Source organism: Pholcus phalangioides, unplaced genomic scaffold (assembly GCF_987345545.1).
Source record: "Pholcus phalangioides strain wild (caught in Gottingen) unplaced genomic scaffold, Ppha-v1.0 ptg000011l_1, whole genome shotgun sequence".
Taxonomy (NCBI): domain Eukaryota; kingdom Metazoa; phylum Arthropoda; class Arachnida; order Araneae; family Pholcidae; genus Pholcus; species Pholcus phalangioides.
This window is the reverse complement of record NW_028301604.1, coordinates 5,648,122-5,671,798: the sequence shown is the minus strand read 5'-3', so window position 1 is coordinate 5,671,798 and position 23,677 is coordinate 5,648,122. Positions and strand designations below refer to the sequence as shown.

Here is a 23,677-nt window from a genome sequence, read left to right as displayed (position 1 = left end):
AGATTAAATGAACACGCTCGCTGTGTTAAGAATCAGGAATGTGAAAAATCGTTCAAAAATTGTTCAGTGGTGATAGAAAAATCGAAAATTCATTCTCAAAAAGGTCTCCACTTACCCAGAGGTTAGTTCTTCTTAGATTGGAGTATGCTGTTTTGGAGACCATACTTACAAAGTGACATTGACACTGACTTGGTCAAGGAGGTGCTCTTAATCGCACACAGGATTAAGCTATGATGAAAGACTTGATTTTTTGAAAAAGTGGAAAAGTGCAGATGTCTGGGATATAATTGAAGCATTTAAAATTTTCATGGATGGATAAAATGGACCACGAGTTATTGATGCATCGTCTGTCAACTGCTTCAACAAAAGAACACCAGTATGGATTGCTAAGGGACAATTCCAGGTTATGGTGTCACAGGGAGTTTTTTTCTAACAGGGGTGTGAAAAAATGGAACAGCTTACCTCCAGAGGTCATAATTCTAACACAACTGACACATTTAAAAAAAAATTTTTTTAAATTATTGGGATAAATTGAGAAGAAACTATCCATACTTAGATGAGAGAACCATAATTTTTTTTATGGGCATTATATTTATATTTTATCATAATTATTGATTTTTTACTACTCTTAACCAGTGAAGTGCCATACGAAATGGTGATGCCTACAACGGCATTTGCCAATGCACAAACCTTTTCTGTCTTTTTCACCAGTGAAGTGGTTAAGAGGGCATTTGCGGTTGGGATATACGTAATGGTGGTGCCGACGCACAGACTTTTCGGTCTTTTTCACATAGATATGACAAAATAATTTGTCATACATGAGCTGCCATCTGTAGTCATCCTTCCACTTTATTATCTCATCACTAGATGGAGTTGAACAACTATATTTCAAGGTCTGAGATTATTATTACTATTATCTTTGTCATGTTTTGCAAAGCTACATCCCCATCACTTTTTTTTTTCGATTTCTAATTCCCTTGCGAAGATGCATCTGTTTTATTACTCATATCTTTTAGCAAAGGTAAAACTGCTATGGTTCCACATAAATCCATCAACAGCTTTTCTTTTAGTCACAGGACATTATGACTCCCTCCCCACTTTTGGGGTGTCATATTACGTCTCGACACATTCAAGCTATAAAAAAATATTTTAACATTTTAAACTTCCAAGAAAAGGAAAAAAAAGGGGAAAAGCGTTCACATCTTTAAAAAAAAGTGGGCACTGCAGGTAATGCTCGAAGAAATTAATTGGACAGTTGACTGGCTAATGGCCACTGATATTGATATACAGGCCATCCATATAGTTAAAGGATCCTATTTTCAAGTAGCCTATTGGCAAAACCAGTCATCAGAAAATTAGAAAATTGTGAAATTTTGTGGAGGGCTTCATGAAGTTATGGAAATTTGTTTTAGGGTGGGAATTAGTTGCACATGTCACCACCAGAGGGCGTTTTATTAAGACAACACATTTAGGCAAACGTTTACAATTTTAACAATTGTTAAACACTTTTACAATTGTTACTGCAACAAAACATGTTCCACATGATGGGCATTATTTTCAGACACCATGTGAAATCGCAAGATGGCATGTTCCACGACTGACCGAAGTGTGTGCGGGGAAATGTTCAGCACGTGGCGTAAAATGCTGCCTTTAAGGTCAGGTAAAGTTCTTGGATTGTCACAACTTACAAGACGTTTCGAATGCCCTAAAAGCCAAAAATAACGTGGATTAAGGTCTGGGGATTAGGGAAGCCATAAATTAGAGAAGTGCCAGCTGATGATACGTTCTTCTGTAAAATGTGTTTTAAGAACATTCTTAACACACACTGCAATGTGTGGAGGAGCTCTGTCTTGCATAAAGATTTTGTCTGCAAGGCAGTGACGTGCTTGTAGAGCCGGAACAATTTGTTATGTAACAGCAATGCATATTGCTTCCTGGTGAGCGAACATGTCACTGGACCTGTAGGACATAACTCCTCGTAGAAGAAGAGGCAGAGAATAAATGATGTAGTAAATCCACACCATACCGTCACTTTTGGAAAATGAAACAGAACCACTAAGATAGTGTGCAGATTTTCAGGTTTCCAAATTCGGCAGTTGTGAGTATTGACTGCACCATCCAAGTGAAAATGTGCTTCGTCTGTCCAGAGGATATTCCAAGGTCATTCTGAATCTACCTCAACGCAAGCTAGAAGCTGCAGTGAGAACCAGAGTCATGCGTAGCGAGACTACATGCCTGACACTAGTGCTCCCATGAGAATTTGAAGCTCCGTCCTCTTTCACCTGAAGCGAAACCCCCTGTATTGTGGCTATAGAAACAGGTCTTCTTCCTCTTCCAGGATGAACAGCCAACAATTCTCCGGTTTCAAATTTCATTATGATGCTCCATTCATTGATTGGAGCTTTTCGAATCCTCTTTCAAGTCCAATAATTCTGTAGAGCAGTTACTGCGGAATTGCTGTTTTGGTAAAACAATTTGACCAAAAGCATGATCTCATAAATGCATCGTCATTGTGAGCAGCAAACACATTGAGAAAAACAAGATCTCCGTGAATGTTTCTATGTTTTATAACAGCTACTGTGTGACATCACATAGAAATTTAGATGTTTATTACAGGTAATGCAAAGTGAAACACCATCTGGTGGAGACACAAATCGCACCGATACATGGTGCCACAGGTGGCATTACCATAAGTAGGCTGTACATAGTGGGTAATGCAAGCAGCGCTCATTGCATTCACATCAAGAGAGATTCAAAATGTGCACCTTTCACGCACAACACACGTCGCGAACGAAGAATGAAATTGTCAGTGCCTCTCGTGTGTCATCGGAAATCAACACACAAGCTTGACAAATAGCCTCCTCCAGCTCGTCGAGTGTGCCTTACAGAAAGTAGTCCCAGGGGGTGAGTTCGGGTGAATACAGAGGCCAGTCCATGCCTTTTCCCTTAACTGTCAAACAGTTCAACACAATAACTCTATCATTGAAGTACACTGCTGGCCACCCAAATTGCAACACCAGGAAAGACAAGAGATATCGCAACAATATTTATTTTGTAGATAACATGTTGACCAAGCATCAAATGATTAAATTTATAGACTTCTGTGAAGTGTGGTTCCTGCCAAAATCAGTAGCCAGAATAGCCACCATTGTTGGAGATCACCGCTGCCACATGCCTCGGCATTGATTCAAAGAGACTTTGGATGTGTTCTTGGGGTACAGCAGACCAAGCAGCTTCCACACGTTGCCAAAGTTGATCTGGTGTGGCAGCTGGGGATGTAATCTGGGTCAATCGTTGAGCAACCATGGACCACATGTTTTCTATCGGCGAAAGATCTGGAGAGCGAGCTGGCCAGGGAAGCAATTCAATCTGGCGATTGACGAAGAACCTTTGGACAATGCGTGCCACGTGTGGTCGCGCATTATCCTGTTGAAATATGGCTGTGGGCAAGCCCTGAAGGTAAGGAAGGACAACTGGCTCCAACACCTCGGAGATGTAGCGCTGGCTTTTTAAAGTACCGGCAATGCGTACTAGAGGAGTGCGAGAGTGATATCCAATACCGCCCCATACCATAATACCCGGTGCAGGACCAGTGTGGCGGTGCATAACGCAGCTGTTCAGCATCCTCTCTCCACGGTGTCTCCAGACTCGAATCTGACCATCGTGGTGTTGCAGACAGAAGCGTGTCTCGTCAGTAAAGACAATTTCATTCCATTGTGCCGTCCACATCCTTCTTTCATCGCACCATTGGCGGCAGAGACGTCTGTGGTTCTGCGTCAAGGGTAGACGAAGCAATGGACGTCTTGCGGACAGACCACTCTGCTGTAAACGGCGTCGAATGGTACGCGCAGACACTGGATGATGCGGTACAGACTGAATGTGCTGTGCTATGGTTCATGATGTGGCTGAGCGATCTGTCACTGCCATACGCACAATACGCCTGTCATCACGTGAAGTGGTGCACTGAGGTGGATGCGATCAAACACGTCGTACCCTCCTGCATCCAACGATCACATATCCGCATTACAGTTGTTTGGTTTCGTCCAACACGACTACCGATTTCCCTGAAAGATAATCCACAATCTCAGTAGGCCACTATCCTTCCTCTGTCGAACTCGGATACTTGATCAAAAGATGATCGCTGTTTTCTACGAGGCAAAATTGATCGTTTTTTTGAAAAAACCACAAGAAAAACACAATTGCCGTACTTCAAATTGTTGAAATCTCCAAGCCTTAAATAGCGCTTTGAAGTGGCGCCACAGGCGCGCGTGATGTGCATCTGCGCTGAAATTCTAATCATTTGCATATCTCACCTATGCTAATGCATTCTGTAAATTTCATATTATTTGCATGCTTCCTTCAGGGTGTTGCATTTACGGTGGCCAGCAGTGTATTTGTCCAGTTCAATAACTGCAGCATTATGTGCATGTTGCAGTTATTATAAATGCATGTGTCATTGCATTTTCAGGTGTAACGACGGAATGGGTGGGACACACATTTCTGACCAATGCATCAGCCACGTTGCCTGCCTGCTGAAATATTTTGAATAGTGCTTGAATGGTTTCCCATCTGGGCTTTTTGCGACTTGAAATCGCATTTGAAAACTTCTCCTTGTGGCAGTAGGGCTGTGATTTAATCTCTCTCCGTGGTACTCCAACAAAATAAGCACACGCACCTCTATGGAATTCCTCCATCACTTCTGGAATTTCTTTTACTACACACTAATACAGACACGTTTCAATGACGAAATCTTCAAGGACTGATCATTCTTATCGTTTTATAGGGATCTGTAATGTCACCTATAGTGCCATCTATCGGCACAATTTGTAACTAAAATGTTGAGGTTTCTGTATCAGATTCTTACGGAATTTATTAATAAAAACATACCACTGGTTTCATGCTTCTATGTATCACCGAGATTTTATTTTTGATGTTAGGGGTCCTTGGTGAAACACCCTGTAACTCTTTCAACAGAATGTGAAGCACTACGTGCAGACTTTATAGCAACATAAAATTGTCTAAAACAGTTTTCTCAGAAGCATATGTAATTTAATGAGAATAGTCTACATGGGGGGAAAAGGGAAACATTACAAATAAATAAAAAGTTACCAGTTTCGTTTCAGCAGAATCATGAACACTGTTGGTCATTATACATTCATCACCAAATCCAGAGTCTGTATTTGATTCACAAGCTGGAAAATATAATTATATATTTATACAATACATATTAATTTATATTATGCAGGGTGCTTAGGTAACAGGGCGTATGGTATTTTAACAGCGAACTGTTGATTTTTCAAAGTGCAAAATCCACCGAGATATTCAAATTCAAAGAAATAGAGGAAATTTAGAAAAAAAAGCATCAAATAAAGGTTAACCGTTTTACCTGCATTTGATGTTTTCTTTCCCTCTTTTTCACCCTACCGCGTATTTTCTCTTATAAATATATAGTAAAAAAGATGTTAAATGTGGGAAGGAACCACTAAACAGGAGTATAGAAAGGGAAAAAAAACAACTTTCATTCATAAGGTTAAAACTAAGTTTCATGATGAGAAAAGAGGTAAAAAGAAACAGGGAGAACTGGAATGAATTTTTTCCATTTGTGTTTGGAAGAGATATCTCATCCCTGATAATTAAGGAGCTAACTGTTTCTATCAGCAGAACTGTAGAAGGAGAAAGTCTGTTTTCTAGAATCGTTCTTTCCCATGAAGAAAGTGAAGCAGTTCAAGAGAATGTTGACTACTTAGATTTTAGTAATATGCTGATTGGAACATACTAAAGGCCTCAAGAAGGTAGGCAATATATGCCTACAAGGCAGGGTTGAAGCTATGGTCGCATTTTTTGCAAAATGCAAAAGAAAATCTCAGAATGCAAAAGTAGTAGTAGTGGCTTTTTCAAAAATGCGTGCAGGAGGTTTGAAACAAGTAGACATACATCCATCAATTATTTGCACTTTGCTAAAACTTTTTTCCCCAGTTTCAGTTTCTAGTTGAAGGTAATTTTTATCTAGCTTAAACACTGCTACCAGGGCCCACTGGAGTTCTGAACATTCTTTGGTACATTAGGCAAGTATCTTATTTACCTGGGCTATGGCATCCAAATGAGAACTAACTATTACAAAAATTCAATAACATTCATGATTATTTCAAATTTGGAATCAAAAATAAATAGGTATTGAATTTAAATTTAAGAATCCCATTTAAATTTGAGAAAATCAGTTTTGTATTTTGTTTTTTTTATCAACCCTGAATCCAACTAGACTACATCAAGGGAACAGGGAAAAATAGATCAATCATGGCTTATATTTTTTGCAAATTTCTATATGAGCAAGGAGAAAATGTATTTCCTTGAAAGAGATGACTCCCCTTGTAGGAGGTTGACAATATGAAGTTAAATTTATGACAAAAATTTTATCGTCATTTTAGACCAGGGTTTGTAAAAAAACAGTTTTTTTAAAAAAAAAACCAAAATACCGAGTTTTTTTGGTTTAAACCAGGTTTTTTTTGGTTTAAACCGGTTTTTTGTTTTAAATAGTATTAACATTAAAAACAATGAAATTTCTGAAAAATCATTCAAACTTCAAATAATTAAATTAACTAAAATAAAATGTTTATTAATGTAATTAACACTATTCCCATGCTAATTAATCAATAAATATTTATTACATTTTAACAAAAACCAACTTTTGCAATTTAATTATTTTTTGTTTAACTCAATGGATTACTGTGTGTTTGAAAATTCTTTTAATGTTATTATTAATCATATAATATATAAAGGTTTTTCTCCAGTTACTTTCAGTATACTTAATTAGGAAGCTATTTTGCAAAAATTAATAAAAATTAGGTGAATATAATGTATTTAATGAAGCATAAATAATGCAGATTAATTAGCAATCATTTATGATATACAGGGTGATTATAACTAAGGTTCTGATTTCAAAACACTGTAAAAAAAGAACGATTGTCAGAATGACCTGAAAATTGACATGAATATTCCTGAAAAAATTCAATTTTATTTGATAAAGGGGAAAAAATACTTAAAAATGTAAAATTAATGACATCATCCAACATGTGGGAAATTTGCTCGCAGAATGGAAACGATAGCCAGTCATGGCTAACTTCATATGAAAAATATATATATATTCTGGCCACTTTTATGAGACTTTTTGAAAAAAACCACTTATAAAATCTTATGTCATTTAAAGATATACCATCAGAATAAACCACAAGGATATAAAATGTGGTAAAAATGAAACATTTTGGCTAATAATGAACCAATGATATTTTTCAAGGAAAAAAATTATATTTAGGCAACTTTTATTTGATTTTTTGAAAAAAACCAAAGTGTTTTTTTTTTAAAAAAACCACTTGGTTTAAACCAAACAACCCTGTTTTAGACATAATTTAGAATGACACATTTACCGAAGAGAGCATCCGGATCCAATGCAGCAGATTCCTTTCCAACAATACTATTCTCATTTTTCACTGGTTTTCCTGCAAGCTACAAGAAGTATCAATATTATTAAGGTGATGATCTCAGCTATGAAATCTGATAAGAAAATTATACACAATGCCCTATATAATGACATACTTTGAGTTCAACTAAAAACTAAGTTGAACTATGTTTCATCATTGGTTGCAGTCAAGAACCTAACTCTTGGTTCCTGACTACAACGAATGATGGTACATAAGCAAATTCATAAACAGTCAAGCCCTGATTCAAAGCCACCATCTGTTTCACACAATTCTGGAACTGTAATGAGTTTGTATTATATTGAATCCCAGATGAATCAGTAGTAATACCTATATACAATCACTTCTTGATAAGTTTAATATCTGTTTATGTGTCAAAGTTTTCTCTCCACTTCAGAACCTTCTATATTAATTTAATGTTAAAATTTTTCCTTAAGTCTAAGTTTTTGGATAAGAGATAAATTTCGAAAAAAAAAATTACATTTAGGGTCAGGTGGGATAAAGTGGTCATACTGAACATAAAATGGCATATCTTCAGAATTTCAATTGATATTGCTACCAAATTTTTGTTTTAACTTTCACTTGCAAGCAGTAAAGTTTTTCACTTATGCCAAGCAACATTTTAGTGGCAATAAACAGTTTTTTTTTTATTGTTCAAGCTCTAGTTCCATTCTTTGAGTGCATGAACAACTTCTGTCATTTTAGTTTCTCAAACGTTTTACACATTGGCTGTGCAGGGCACTCCCGTAGTGTCTCAAGAACATTATTTCATTCATTGGTAAGTTGTAAACATTATATTTCATATTTTATAGTAATTTAAACAATGTGGGGTAAAGTGGTCATAGCATTAGGCTTAACTAACGCTTAGTTGTTAGGAGCTATTTTGCCTAACATATAATTGAACTTTGAAGAATTTTTTTTTACTTAATTTACTTTTTACGATTCATTTTTTTCTTTTCCAGAGCAAACGTGCGCTTGGAAAGTAGGTGTTTGAACCTATATGTGAAAAGAATATACAAAAGTACTCTGACATCCTTCCATTAGTATTGCTAGCTGTTGGAAAGATCATCAGAGTATCATGTGAGCTGCAAGAACACGAGTTGAAGATTCCATATCACTTTTAAAGAAGATGGATCATGAACAAGTCAAGAAAAAAGGAAGTATTGAAAGCTTGAAATTTCTTGCTCAATGTGAACAACCCTCACCCTTTTGTAGATGTTGAACTTTCACAATTCACGACCAAGTAAAATAAAGATACAGAATCAACTTCATGAATGGCTGACTTGAACATAGAAGGTGAAGAAGTGTTAAGATTAGTTAATATCAGTGTTGTGTCTGATAAAAAGGCTTGAAACGAGTCATATGCTGACTACCTTGCCCTCGTTAATCTCAGCTGTAAGCGAAAGTGTAATACAGAACTCAAAGGCAAAATGAAAACATGTTCAGAATGGCACAGGAGAAACCTTAATTAAGGGAAATAGTTGAACTTTGACTGCCACAAAATAGAAATATGCGAAAATTTTATTAAACTCCCATAGACAAAGAAAAAATTTCCTGAAGATCTGAGGCAAATCTATAACTATTCAAACTTTATGAAAGATGTCAAAAGGCTGTGTGGGTGCTGGTTTATTATGAAGAGAACAAAAACCAATAATGCAAATTATCAGACAAGTGATTAATAAGGATTTATTATCATGAAAAAACCTAAATAATGAATTTTTATACCTTTCCAGAAAATGAGGTCATAAATGAAATAAGGGATCAGTTGTATTTGAAGATCCTAATGAAGCCAAGTTTTAACCAAAGAGTACATTAAAAGTTATAAATTTAAAAGTAGAAAATGATTGTTTGATAAATGTGTTAAATAAAATTTCAATGCCCACTGATTATTTTCTTGCAATTTCATTATTATTTGGTATGACCATTTTACCCCATGCACTACTCACTTTACCCCACCCCATGGGGTAAAGTGGTCATAAAAGTGAGGTCTAAAAAGTTGCTGAAAAAAACTGTTACACTCAGAAAATATTTTTGAAAAATGTGCTAATCTTCTCTCTAAGAATACAATGTAAAATATCAGCCAAAAGATATCTTATTTAAGGACCTATCCTTCCAGCAAGGAATTAAAGGAGTGATACGCATAATTGGATCATCAGTTTTAAGAAGGGAATAAGTCCAAAAATCAAGTTTTGAGAAATTGAAAAAACTGTATGAGTGGTACATTAACTTCTTAGACCTAACACTTTCTCAACGTGCCTCTATGGACTGGCTCTCTTTTTTTCTTACCACTTATGTGTAGAGAGCACTTTGTCGAAATAGATTATTCCAAATCAAAAAATATTCCATGCTTGTAGGGACAAACTGAATAAACACATCAATAAATTAGGTGAAGAAACTAGATACTATGAAGAGTCGAACAGTGATAGTGATGTAGAAATAAGTAACTTGGAAATACCAAATTCTAAACACAAGAAGCACTTGACAAAATAAATCCATCTCTACAAAACAGGAGTCACCAATTAAACTTCAAGGGACAGCTCCACAGTGCAAGTTAAACTATGCCAAGAGAAAAGTTTGCCAATTCTCCAATCCGAAAGGGTATACTAGTATTTCCCTGAGAACATGGATTACATTAATCATCAATGTAGTGCTGTTGGGAAAAAAAACCTCATCATTGTAAATGAAAAAACAAAGATGTGTTTGTGTTTTTTATATTATAAAAAAAACTAAAAATTTATTCAAATTATTTTTTGCAATCTAATTTTTTAATGCAAAGGCTCAAATTTTTTCTAGTTATATTTTTTTGTGAGCATTTAAGTGAAAATTTCTTTTGAATGTATTGAAAATTTGCAAAGTTATCATATATTTTCATAAACATGCTTGAATGGTAAGCTTTAGAGACGTCATTCGTGGTGTTAGAAAACTGTTTTCTCAAAATGTTTTCAAGATATGTAGATGAAATTTTGCATGGTCAACAAGAAAGATGGTAGAAGCAATAAGCAAAAAATAATTGGAATCTGGGATGACATGTTTCATTTCAGTATCTAGTTGGATTGGAAATAGGAGCGATTAAGCAAATATATTAAATCAGAAAACCATTATGTTTCCCGTATTTTACTTCATATAGGCCCTATTTAGGAGAAATTTAAAATAAAAGTTGTTTCAGTAACTGCTGTGCCTCTGGTCTAAAAGTATGTTTAAAAAATTTATTTTTACTCACAAAAAATTCCACAAATACAATGTTTACATAATTTTTTTGCATATAAACTTCAAATGAAAGTATGAATTATTTTTATTCATATTATATTTGTTTTTGTGAACACTTTAGAGAAAATTTCACTTGAATACATTGAAAATGTAAAAGTTATGATTTATTTTCTCAAACAATGTCATTTAAAAATAGAGCCTCGGAAAAATCAAACGCATCATTTTCGGATAAATTTCAATATTTTTTTCTCAAAAGGTTCTAGAGAGATACAAATAATATTTCACATGGTTAGAGTAAGAATAGTGAAAGCAACAAAAAAAATTATCAAAATCTGTGACCATGGGTTTCATAAAGCTGGGTGATTTGACGTGGAATGACCCTTATGCTTGAACAGCTGAATATATTGCTAAGAGTTCTAAGTCATATGTACTATACTTTTTCAGTTAAACTGAGCTTGCGTGAAAAAAATGACAATTGTTGGGTTTTCTTCCTATTTCCTGTTGACAGACTGCACTCAACAAGCTATCAGAAGCATCAGCAGTCAAAAACAATTTTGCATTTGGAACAGGATGGGCCAGAAGGGCAGAGTTGGCAAGTGATTGCTTACATGACAGAAAAGTAAATTTGGCCTCCTCGGACCAAACTATTTCAGTTTCATCTTTTTTTCATCTTGCTTTTCACTAATTCATGCAAAGGAACTTGCACTCTGTGGCCTCTTATAAAGGAATGTGAAAGATTTATAATTGCCAAAAAACACTAACTCATTCACTGTTGATGGCATTGGATAATCAAGCAATATTTGCACTTGATCTGGTAAAGATGCAATTCTATCAGGGGAAACAAGAATACCAAAGAAATTAATCTCACATTTAGATGTATTGATCATGGTACCATAGTCCTTCAGTCTTTAAAAGATGTTTTTCAAGTCAGATTCATGAGATTTTTCGTAAACTGGAAGCAATTAACAAATCATTGAGTTATTTGTAACAATCTACGTCATGAAGTGCTTCATAAATAAAAGGCTTAAATGTTCGAGCTGCATTTTTCAGGCTGAAGCGCATGGAACAGATGCAGTATGATCCGCCACGACTTTGGCGACTTTTTTTCCGCAATAAGTCGCCAAGGCCGGCAGAATGGGGCTCTGGGTTGGCGTGTGTTCTAGAATTTTCGTTCTTCCAGAATTTTCTATTCCAGATGGCGCGCGCTTTGCAAAACAGGTTTTTTTCTTTTGTTGACCGCATTTTTCAAAACTTCGATACAGTCTGTAACGTATTGTAATCGTTACTTCCCGGTTCTTTACTATTTTTTCCCCCAGTAACCATTGAGTGGATGACAACAATGAAATAGACAAAGGTTTTGAATGAACTATAAACATTTATTCAATTATATGTTAAACTATTAATGCTACGTTTTATCAACAATTATCACAGTTAGGCTTTTCTCTCAATGTTACAATGAAACAACGAAAGGGATCGATCTCACCACCATGTCCAGATTTTCACGTGTTAGTTCTCATCGTCCGATAGACACTCCCAGGTGTCTACCTCACATTCCTACCTGTGCCGAAATAAGTCCCTTTTCCTAGAATTCCTGAGAGAATCACGGCTCATTAGGTCAGAAATGCTGTGCAGTAAATGCAACTGTGCAATGAGGGTTATCCCGAAAAAAAAAACTTTCTGATGGTTTCATTTGGGAATGCACAGTTAGGAGTTGTAGATCCCAGAAGTCTGTTAAGTACGTGTCGTGGTTCTGCTGCAGCAAGTTGAATCTCCATGAGATTTGGCTGCTCACCTATTCCATTGTGCGAGGTGAAAGCTCCTGTAGGATAGCAGAGGAGTTCTTTTTTTCATCTCACACCTTGGCTGACTGGCGTCAATTCGTTCACGAAATGATTCTAGATCATATTGAGCTCAAGTCGGAAAAAATAGGGAAGATAGGCCTAGTAGAAATAGATGAATCTAAGTTTGGGAAGAGGAAGTATAATAGAGGTCACAGGGGGGGGGGCAGTGGGTTTTTGGTGGCATAGAGAGGGGCTCAGGGAAGATGTTTCTTGTAGCCGTTCACGATAAGTCCACGGCTACTCTCGTTGGTGTCATCGAGACGTGGATAGAAAAGGGAACAACTATTTATTCAGATTGTTGGAAAGCCTATCATCATCTAGGGGGAAAAGGTTACAACCACCTCAAAGTTAATCATAGCGTCGAGTTTGTTGACTCCATCACTGGATGTCACACAAACACAATTGAGAGTGCCTGGCGACACGTCAAGGCATCACTGCCGGAATATAATAGGCAGCGAGATTTTTAATTTTATTTGGCTTTTTTTTTGTTCCGGCTGTCATGCGAAGAAAAAAACATTGATGTCTTCAATGGCTTTTTGGAAATAATTAGGGACATAAAATGGGAAGATTATAAAATATCTGGGGTTCCGATATCTGTTTAGATGACTATAGGCTTTCCTGTGATGTTTGGTTAGTTTTGAGATTATTTATTTAACCCAGAAATGAGAGTATTTATTTAGCCCAGAAATGAGAGTAGTATTTATTTAGCCCAGAAATGAGAGTAGTATTTATTTAGCCCAGAAAAGAGAGTATTTATTTAACCCAGAAAAGAGAGTATTTATTTAACCCAGAGAAGAGTATTTATTTTTACAGTTGTTATTTATTATTTATTTTTTTTTGTTGATTTTTATTTGTTATATATACTTTTATTGTTGATTTTTTCATGCTGCGACTTGTTTTTCGCCGTCCGTAGTGTCCAGACGGTCTTGGTGACTTTTAGTCGGGCTGTCGGACATGTTTGGTGCCGAAAAAAAAGTCGCCAAAAACACCAAGTGGCGGACCATACGACATCTGTTCCAAGCGCATATTGACGTATTTGTATAGCCAAATGGTCGTAATTATTACAGTTATAGGAATGTCTCAAGATTGATCAGTATTTGATGGTACATCTCTATTAAATTGATTTTTGAAAAAATGTTTTAACCACTCAAGTTGATAGAAGTCCTGTATATTAGGACAGGCTCTGACCGGTTTCTCTTATCACAAAATAACCTTAGTAATAACTACACTGTGTTATACCCATTCTAAAAATAGGAAGGTTAAAAAATTTGTGATATATACTCGGGTGGGGTACAAACTCCCCCCCCTTCTCCCCCCTGCATGTGCTCACAAGTTAAAGCCCGCACCTAAATATGCTATATTTCTTGAAGGTGAAATTATTCACTATTGTATACCTTCCCAAGAATTTTGCATCTGTAAGTGTGTCAACTATTTGCGCAAAAGTTTTTTAGGAAATATTTTATGATCATAACAAGGAATAGGACGAATAGCGATTTTGCAGAATAACTGAATATCAGTTTTCCAAAAATTCATCACAAGTTATAAATAAAATTAATGTTTTTAATTGAAAATAGAATTCTTGGTAATTTCAAATGTAGGATATTTAATTTTAATTATGCAATATATATTTTAAATATTAGAAAGCTTGTAATTGAAAGATTTTTATTGATACTGACAATCAAATTTCCGATGATACTGTATTTTAATACAGTAATACAGCGGTTTTCATTCACTTCGGTTATCACCAATTTTGGTTTTCATTGATTTTTTCCGTGAAAAATTTATCTCAATTTTCATTGGCAGCTTCAGATTTCGTCAGAGTGTCCATGTGACCTTGCTAATTTTCGTTCCTCTGCTCAGTGTCGCGTTGTGTGAACATCACCCTGCGCGTCTAGTCAAACAATGCCATGGGACCGAAAGATGTTTACAGAGCCAGCAGCCCCACGAAGAAGGCCAGGAACACAATCGAGTTGAAGAAAATCATTGAAAAATATGAGCGCACAATTAAGATTACTTAAATCAGCCATATGTATTGGAAGTCGCCATCCACGATAAGTTCCATTGTGGAAAAAAAAGGAAGCATTAAAGGAGGATAATGTAGCAAAAGGTGTGAATGTGTCAATGAAACAGAGATCATAAGCAATTGAACATGTCAAACAGTTATTAATTTGGAACAATCAAACACAGATGGTGATTCTGTTTTGTTGGCGTTCATATGTGAAAAGGCCAGACCGTTGTATGCCGATCTCATTAAGAAAATGCCTGGCACGAGTGCTAGTGTACTTAGTGATTTTAAGGCCAGCAGAAGATTGTTCAAAAAATCATAGTGCACTGGTATACACAGTGTTACTAGGCGCAGCAAAGGTGACAGTTTGGATAAGTCGGAAGGCAAAAAATTTGCTTCCAAATCCAAAGATTATGTAGAGACTGAAGGATTCATCCCCCAACAAGTCTTCAACTGTGATGAAACTGGCCTCTTTTGGAAGAAAATGCCAAAGAGAACATTCATTACACAGCAGAAAAAGGAACTGCCAGAACATAAGCCTATGAAAGATAGGCTTAATTTCTTATTGTTATACTAATTTTTAATATTAATTTCTTATTGTTATACTAATTTTAACAGCCTTTATTTTTTTTCTCTATTGTTATACTAATTTTAATCAGCCATATGTATTGGAAGTCGCCATCCAATAAATTATAGTATAAAAAAATAATAGTTCAATTTTTTAGCATTGAACATTGATTCTTTATAAAATGTATTTTTGGTATTATTTTGGAGTGTCTAGAACAAATTAATTGGATTTGCATTGATTCACATAGAAATGATTACCTCGGTTTCAGATTTCGACAACTGTTTTCGGATGAATTATTAATGAAAACCAAGGTATCACTATGTATATTACTTAAAGAATTTTTTTTTCAACATTTGTTAAAAATTTTACATCTGAGCAAGGAAATGTCAACCATTATTTACTGTGAACTAGTTAATGCATCATAAAATTTGAGACTCATTTTAAAATTATTTTTCCTTTTAAGACGTTCTTTTTAACGGCTCAATACGTATCTTGTGTAGGTACAACCAGTGCCGTCTTAATGCATGGGCCCACCCTCACAAAAATAAGAGCCTATTCAAATTTTTGAGAATTTACCAGGTAGGGCCTCAGAAAAATCACTTGGCCCAGGGACCCATGATGCTCTTCAGAAGGCCCTGGGTACATCCTTCAGTTACTGCACTTGTGTAACTCATGTTCACATCCATCTTATTGCAATAGGATGCAAGGGCGTAGCAAGGGGGGAGGACTTGGGGGATCCCCCCAAAATGTGAGAAAATTACCGAAAAATGGGAAAAAGACGGCCAAATCATCTATCACTTTGTTCCCCCTCCCTCGAAATGAAAGTGGTTCCCCACGAACAAAATTTCTGGCTACGCCCCTGATAATATGCTATTCAGTTTCACGTTTTCCTTATCTTAGAAATTCACCCTGACATAACTTTTTTCACAGAAAGGGATATACTCTACAGAATAAAATATAATCAGTAAATTTTTGATTCATGGTAAAAATTCCAGTTAATATAATTTTTTAATTATTTTGTTGTTCTTAGATTTACACAGATATTCAGCCACATACCTAAGCATTATTTGGCCAAACTGAATATTTGGCAAGTGGGCTGAATTGGCATATACTAAATAGCAGCTGATTATTCGTCCCATCTATACACATAACTTATGTGACTTACAAGCAGACACACTTGTAACTTTAGGAACTATTGTACTCGGATAATCTTCAAAAAAATCTGTATCAAAATTTTGTGAAAATGACAAAATTGAGTTGAACACAGGATTACATTTTCCAACTATCCATAAAGCAATTGTACAACTAAAAATTAAATGTCAAGTGAAGCAATTTATACCCTGAATATTGGAATTCAAAGTACATTGTGTTCTAGACTCAATCTTTCATTTCACCTGTACGAAGGTAGTGGAGAAATTTTTCAAATCACAATGAAAAAAATAACACAAATATAGAAAATATTGAGAAAATCAATCAATGGCATACAAACACATGAAAAATTCTTAGAGATCATGCAAAGCATAGTTTCAAAAACTTTTAGTTCCATCGCCCCTTTCTTCAGATATTTTTTAACTCTCATCGCCAGGACAGCAACTAGATGCTTTGTCACCCAGGACAAGCGCACATTTTGACGCCCCCTTGTAATGTTGAAGGAGAGGTTTCAGAATGAAATTAGCACCTGGGGCACGAGACCGGCCTTCCCCCCTAGTTGTGGCCCTGGTCATTGCTTCCCCCTACTCAAGCCAACCCATAGGTTTCCATGTTACAACCTTAGCTTCTACCGCCCCCACAGACCATTCCATTGCCCCTCAAAGGCGATATTGCCCACTTTGGGAAACACTGGTATAAAGCAAGGGTTCTAGATGAGTGTGGGCCACTCATTGGTTTGAAAATTTGTCACGGCCACTTAATCATGTACTCTGGAACAGCACCGCAGGTCACTTAAGTGATCAGAAATGCGTTGTGGGGCACTAAAGTGTTCTGGAATCATGTCGCGGGTAACTCGAGGGTCATTCCATTTCAAATCACCCGGCAAAATGCCAAAATGACACCCAGTCTCAGATTTCAATTATTATTTTTTTTATTTGTTGCATTTACCTTCCTTATTAACCGTGTGAAATATTATTTGCATATCTCTAAAACTTTTTGAGAAAAAAATGTTGAAATTTATCAAAAACTGATGCAGATGACTTTTCCGAGGCCCGATTTTTAAGCTGCATTGTTTGAGAAAATAAATCATAACTTTTCCAATTTTCAATATATTCAAGTGAAATTTTCACTAAAGTGTTCACAAAAACATACAGAATATGAATAAAAATAATTCATATGCTTACATTTGAAATTTACATGCAAAAAAATTATGTAAACTTTGTTTTTGTGGAATTTTTCGTTAGAAAAAATATAATTTTTCTAACGTATTTTTAGACCAGAGGCACAGCAGTTACCAAAACAACTTTTATTTTAAATTTCTCCTAAATATATGAAGTAAAATACTGGAGGAAAAAAATAATGGTTTTTTGACCGTTAATATGTTTATTCTGGCTCGCAACACAAAATTCATCGAAATAAGACTGGATTGTTCTGATTTCAAATCATTCAACTAGATACTGAAATGCAACCCATCATCCCGGATTCCAATTATTATTTTTTATTTACTGCTTCTACCATGCTTGTTGACCATGCAAAGTTTCATGTACACATCTCAAAAACTTTTTGAGAAATAAAATGTTTTCTAACCTCACGAATGACGTCTCTTAGGCTAACCCCATTCAAGCAATATTATTTGTGAAAATATATCATAACTTTGCAGATTTTCAATATATTCAAATGAAATTTCCACTAAGATGCTCACAAAAAAAATGTAGATTATGACTAGGAAAGAAAATTTAAACCTTTGCATTAAAAAATTAGATTGCAAAAAAATCGTTGAAATTTAATTTTTTGATTCTTTTTATAATAAAAACACAATGGCTCACCTTTGCTTTTTCATTTACAAAAGCTCTCCTGCTTTTCGCACAGCATATTCAGTGACATTGAACTCTTCAGATTTTTTTCCTTGTTCCTCTTTCTTAAAGCAGGGGCCAGAGTTAAAATTTGCAGTTTTCCCCTTGTTGTGATGGTTAAATTGAGTCTTATTTCTAATTAACTTTATCAAAATATTCATATTTGCTTTCAGTTTAATATCTTCATTAAGTGTGCTTTGAGATTCATTTTCTGGTAATTCTTTAAAATCAAATGTTTGTAAAGTTTTTGAAGTGTTGCAAGCAGATTCAACTTTTCTTTTGGCATTGTTTGACTTGCACTGTGGAGCTACCCTATGAAGTTTAATTGGTGACTCTTCTATGTTCTGTAAAGATGAATTTATTTCTTCAAGTGCTTCTTGTTTAATAATTGACTTTTTTCCAAAGTACTTCTCTACATTACTATTACTGTTCATCTCTTCACAGTATTCAGTTTCTTCACCTAATTTATTGTTGTTTATATTCACTGTCCCTACAGGCATGGCATATTTTTTGCCCTAGAATTGATTTTGTACAACCATTTATTTCATTTATACATGAAAAATACAAGTTTACTATCCTTAAACCTTTTATTTTTTTCTTATGGCATTTTAAAGGATTAAAGCATGCTTTCGGATATATTTCATACTTTGAGAAAAAAGCTCTATGATGATTAAACACACAGTAGATAAATGTTCAGAACTTGCTCCACTCCTCAATATTGACGTCCGATGGGTCCAATGATGTAATGGGTAACAGATTTTACACTTTTGCATAACACTTTTTATGACAGTCACATCGAGGTTTTTTTCCAACACTATAAATTTCAAGTGTCTTTTCTGACATTTTACTTTGAATTCCAAAATGATGATATAAAATATTTAGCTTAAATGGAAATTGTGTTACCATAAGAAAAAGTTGCTAACCCTGGAGTAGGCTACTTTATGGAGCACATTCTCTGTCTTCAGCAAGATCATAATTGAGACTTGCATCATTTGATTGGGGGGGGGGGTGGCAGTTTAGTTCTAACACTTTTGTTTTAGTTTTCGCAATGAAGCAGCAGCAGTGACTTTATCATCACCTGCTGGGATGATAAAGTCTTATAATTAAATAAGACACCAGCTGCCCTCTGAAGGACAAAGACCAGTGTGCTTATATCTTCACAGAAGCTATTATTTTTTGCAATCATCATCACAACAAGAAACATCACATCTTATATATCACCCCCCAGGCATTATATACATTAGGTTTTCAATTCTACTCTCTTCCATCTGCCTCAGCTACAACAATTAGGTTGTAGCTGATAATTATTTCATTCTTTGTGATTTAATGCTTCCTATTCTGGCTTTTTATCAGCAGTTTTAAATTATTTCTTGGGAAAAATATATAAAGGCTTGTGTTAAATATTATAATGTAGATTTTTTTTTCACACAAGTATAACCATTTCATATTTATCATATACATTAAATATATGTTTATTAATATATATGCTGTAAAAATCAAATTAAAAAAAAATTAACACAGATGTGGTAAAATAACTTTATAATTAAGCATGTTAAATAACTTCAAAAATTAATCTATATATATGATTAATATTATCTGGATTTATCAAATACAAAATAATTCTTTATGCAAAAATATATCAGATTGCAAAAGTTTGTCTTTGTTGCATCATAAGAAATATTTATAGATCAATTAAAAGTGAAATTAATTATTTGGAATTTGAACACTTCTGAGAATCTGAACATGAAGGTTTAATTTGAAAAATTATTTTATTCACCCAAAACCTTTTTTTTCACAAACTCCCATTTGACACATTACATTAACATTTCTAATTATTTCATGAATTCATTTAATCCTAGAATTATAAAATTTATTGTTTTGAATTATTGCATTAACTACTCGTGAAACTTAATTTAGTGAATACTGTAATAAATGTATAAGCGTACGTGAAAAATAAAATATAAATTTCTTTTTACTAAGCATGAATCATTATATTAAGTCAAAATGTACAAATTTAATTAATGTAGTCATTTAAGTACAATTGTTTTGTTACTCAAATGTATTAACTGTCAAAATAATGTTTACTTTTCTACAGTCTTCTTCTCAATATATTAATAGGATTAAATTTAAAAAAAAATTGGAAATTCATGCTGTGCATCCAAAAAAAAGTTTAAAAATTGTGTTAAAAATTAAAAAATTAAATTTAAATGACTTTTTTCCTTTAAGGTTAACATTTTTTCTATTCATAATCTGCATTTTTTTGTGAGCATCTTAGTGGAAATTTCATTTAAATATATTGAAAATCTGCAAAGTTATGATCAAGGGCGTAGCGAGGGGGGGGCGACTTGGGGGTCTGGTTCCCCCCCGAAATGTGAGAAAATGACCGAAAAAAAGGGAAAAGATGGCCAAATCCATTGTTCTGTCACTTTGGTCCCCCCTCCCCCGAACGAAATTTCTGGCTACGCCCCTGGTTATGATATATTTTCACAAATAATATTGCTTGAATGGGGTTAGCCTAAGAGACATCATTCGTGAGGTTAGAAAACATTTAATTTCTCAAAAAGTTTTTGAGATGTGTACATGAAACTTTGCATGGTCAACAAGCATGGTAGAAGCAATAAATAAAAAATAATAATTGGAATCCGTGATGATGGGTTGCATTTCAGTATCTAGTTGAATGATTTGAAATCAGAACAATCCAGTCTTATTTCAATGAATTTTATGTTGCGAGCCAGAATAAACATATTAACGGTCAAAAAACCATTATTTTTTTTCCTCCAGTATTTTACTTCATATATTTAGGAGAAATTTAAAATAAAAGTTGTTTTGGTAACTGCTGTGCCTCTGGTCTAAAAATACGTTAGAAAAATTATATTTTTTCTAACGAAAAATTCCACAAAAACAAAGTTTACATAATTTTTTGCATGTAAATTTCAAATGTAAGCGTATGAATTATTTTTATTCATATTCTGTATGTTTTTGTGAACACTTTAGTGAAAATTTCACTGGAATATATTGAAAATTGGAAAAGTTATGATTTATTTTCTCAAACAATGCAGCTTAAAAATCGAGCCTCGGAAAAGTCATCTGCATCAGTTTTTGATAAATTTCAACATTTGTTTTCTCAAAAAGTTTTAGAGATATGCAAATAATATTTCACACGGTTAATAAGGATGGTAAATGCAACAAATAAAAAAAAAATCATTGAAATCTGAGACTATGGGTGTCATGGCTGGGTGATTTGACATGGAATGACCCTTGAGTGATATGAAACTGCAGCACAGATCACTTTAAGAGTGATTTATTATTGCATCGAGGGATACATAAACGTTCTAGAACTGTACCGCACGTTACTCAAGTGATATGTAAATGTGCCGCGAGTCACTTGAGTGATATCAAGTTGCACGATGAAATTTAATACTTGGTGCAATTTGCACCACAAATCACTTGAATAATCTGTTTATGGAAAAATTGCCACTAAGTTCATTTTAAAAAAATAAGTTTTGAGGTCGCGGGCCACATCAGATGACTCCAGGGCCATGGGTTGAGCACGTGTAGTGTAAAGAGCAAAAATATATAGCAACGAGAACATGAACTGACATTAATGCTCGATTACATCACTCAAAAAATTAGAAAGGAAACGTTCTACACAACTTACTTTGCGTTGTCTTTTCTTTTTCGGCATGTTGAAAATGAATTGAGTAAAAAAAAAGGTGGATGGTTAGAAATTAATACGAGAAATAAGAAAGCGGGAGCTCTCGGCAGTGCCGCAACTCTGCGCACACAATAAAAAGTATTCCCGCCTAAAATTATCTTTAGCATGCGCACATGCAAAGCGCTTGAAGAGGCTCTCTACAAGCGCTTTGCGCACATGCATGTGTTTCTTCTTCTTCTTCTTCAATTATACAGGGCTTTATGCCAACATGTGTTTTTTGACCTGACATCTTCTTCTTCTTCTTCAATTATACAGGGCTTTATGCCTTCGAGCTATCTCCTGTTAGAGAAAAATATTCTACAAGAGCATAGAACATGTCATAAAAAATATGCTAATGAAAAAGTTACCATAAACACAGAACACACAGGAATTCCAACATTTTCCATTCTTCTCTCTTCTTCAGAAGGATATGGAGAAAAAAAACACAAACCAGACGAACAAACGCAAATGGAGATGTTATATGAGATGGAGAAGAATTTTTCAGGCTTAGGGAACAATGTTAAGCAGCTTTAAAATGATATTACTACATGGAGTCCCTGGATGAGTGTGTGGTAACAAAACTGAACCAAACAACCAAGGCAGAAAAAGACACAAAAACCAAACGAGAGAAAGAAAAAGGAGAAGAAAAAAAAACAACTCACGAGAAACGTTGACTGAGGGTAACAAACTTCTCAAAGCTACAGATAATACTTTCAGGCTTGCCTGAACAGAATTCGGACCAACAACTAACTGGTGGGGAAAGAGAACTAACGGCCGTATTCACCAACACAGTTTCAACTGCAATCGCAGGTGGAAGGATTGAAGATCGAAACGGATTGGTTAAATTAAGGATTTTAACCAATCCGTGTCGATCGCTGATCGTTTAATCTGCGATCGCAGTTGAAACTGTGTTGGTGAATACGGCCGTAAAAGTTGAGAAATGAACCTGGGAGAACCTAATACAAGAAAACAAAAAGTGAGAGGAAGTTTCAGGTACATTGCATTGTAGACAAAGAGGGTTAGCCATTTTCGTAATACGATGGAGATAATCATTCAAGGGAGCTCTATTGCAAATGAGTTTGTAAAACAAGCATTCCAACCTTCTATCCGAAAAAAAGAGGGGAGAAGTTCTGGCAGCAGTTATAGAAGGAGCTAAACTCAGGAATAGATAATAAAAGAGCATTACGGATATTTTCCTTGAAATGGCGAGAGTAAAGAGAACGAATGCCCTCCACATAAAGGCTAGAGGGTAGTAGATCAACAGTGGAAGAAGCTACAGTTCGAACATGATTGTCAATTGTCTCATTAATGGCAATGCCCGAATGACTTGGAGACCAAATTAGTGATATGCTGTTTACCAATGAACTAGTATGAACAAGTTGAGCATACAAGAGGTGAGTCACCGTAGACGAATGAATAGAAAAATTGTCGAGAGCCATGATGACTGATTTGGAATCCGTAAATATGAATATTGGAACATTAGAAGATTGAAAGAAGGATCTGAGACCTAAATTAATAGCAAGAGCCTCCGCAGTGAAGACTGAGGAGTCTTTATTGATGCACCATGACTTGATAACATTGGTAACACCGCAGAAAGCTCCACAAGCCACTTGAGATGATTTAGACGCATCTGTAGCAATTACATGAGCATTGAGCCGCAGAGAATCAATATAATCTTGAAATATTGTTTTGTAAGGGATAGTAGAATTAGTTTTTTGAAAATTAAGACCCTCCGATATGAAATAGACATTCGAGGGTATCCACGGCCAGAAGGAATAAATTGGACGCAACATGGACCTATAGGAAAAACCAATGGTATTATTGAACTGTGATATTTTCCTTGCCAAAGATGGAGAGAGGCAACGAAAGTCCGAATCCATAAGGTTGG

The 23,677-nt window shown here is 35.0% G+C and overlaps 1 protein-coding gene across 1 annotated transcript in view; it reads right to left on the bottom strand.

Annotated features, from left to right (window-relative positions):
• Positions 1-22,004, bottom strand: part of LOC149079981 (lymphoid-specific helicase-like) — a 95,789-nt gene extending 73,785 nt beyond the window's left edge. Inside the window, exons 1-3 of the mRNA XM_089238900.1 lie at positions 21,754-22,004; positions 7,422-7,500; positions 5,110-5,192 (exon numbers count right to left, since the gene is read on the bottom strand). Of these exons, the coding sequence (XP_089095026.1) occupies positions 5,110-5,192; positions 7,422-7,500; positions 21,754-21,780 (189 nt within the window). The 5' untranslated portion in view covers positions 21,781-22,004. The remainder of the gene's footprint in view (positions 1-5,109; positions 5,193-7,421; positions 7,501-21,753) is intronic.
• Positions 22,005-23,677: the final 1,673 nt, after the last annotated feature.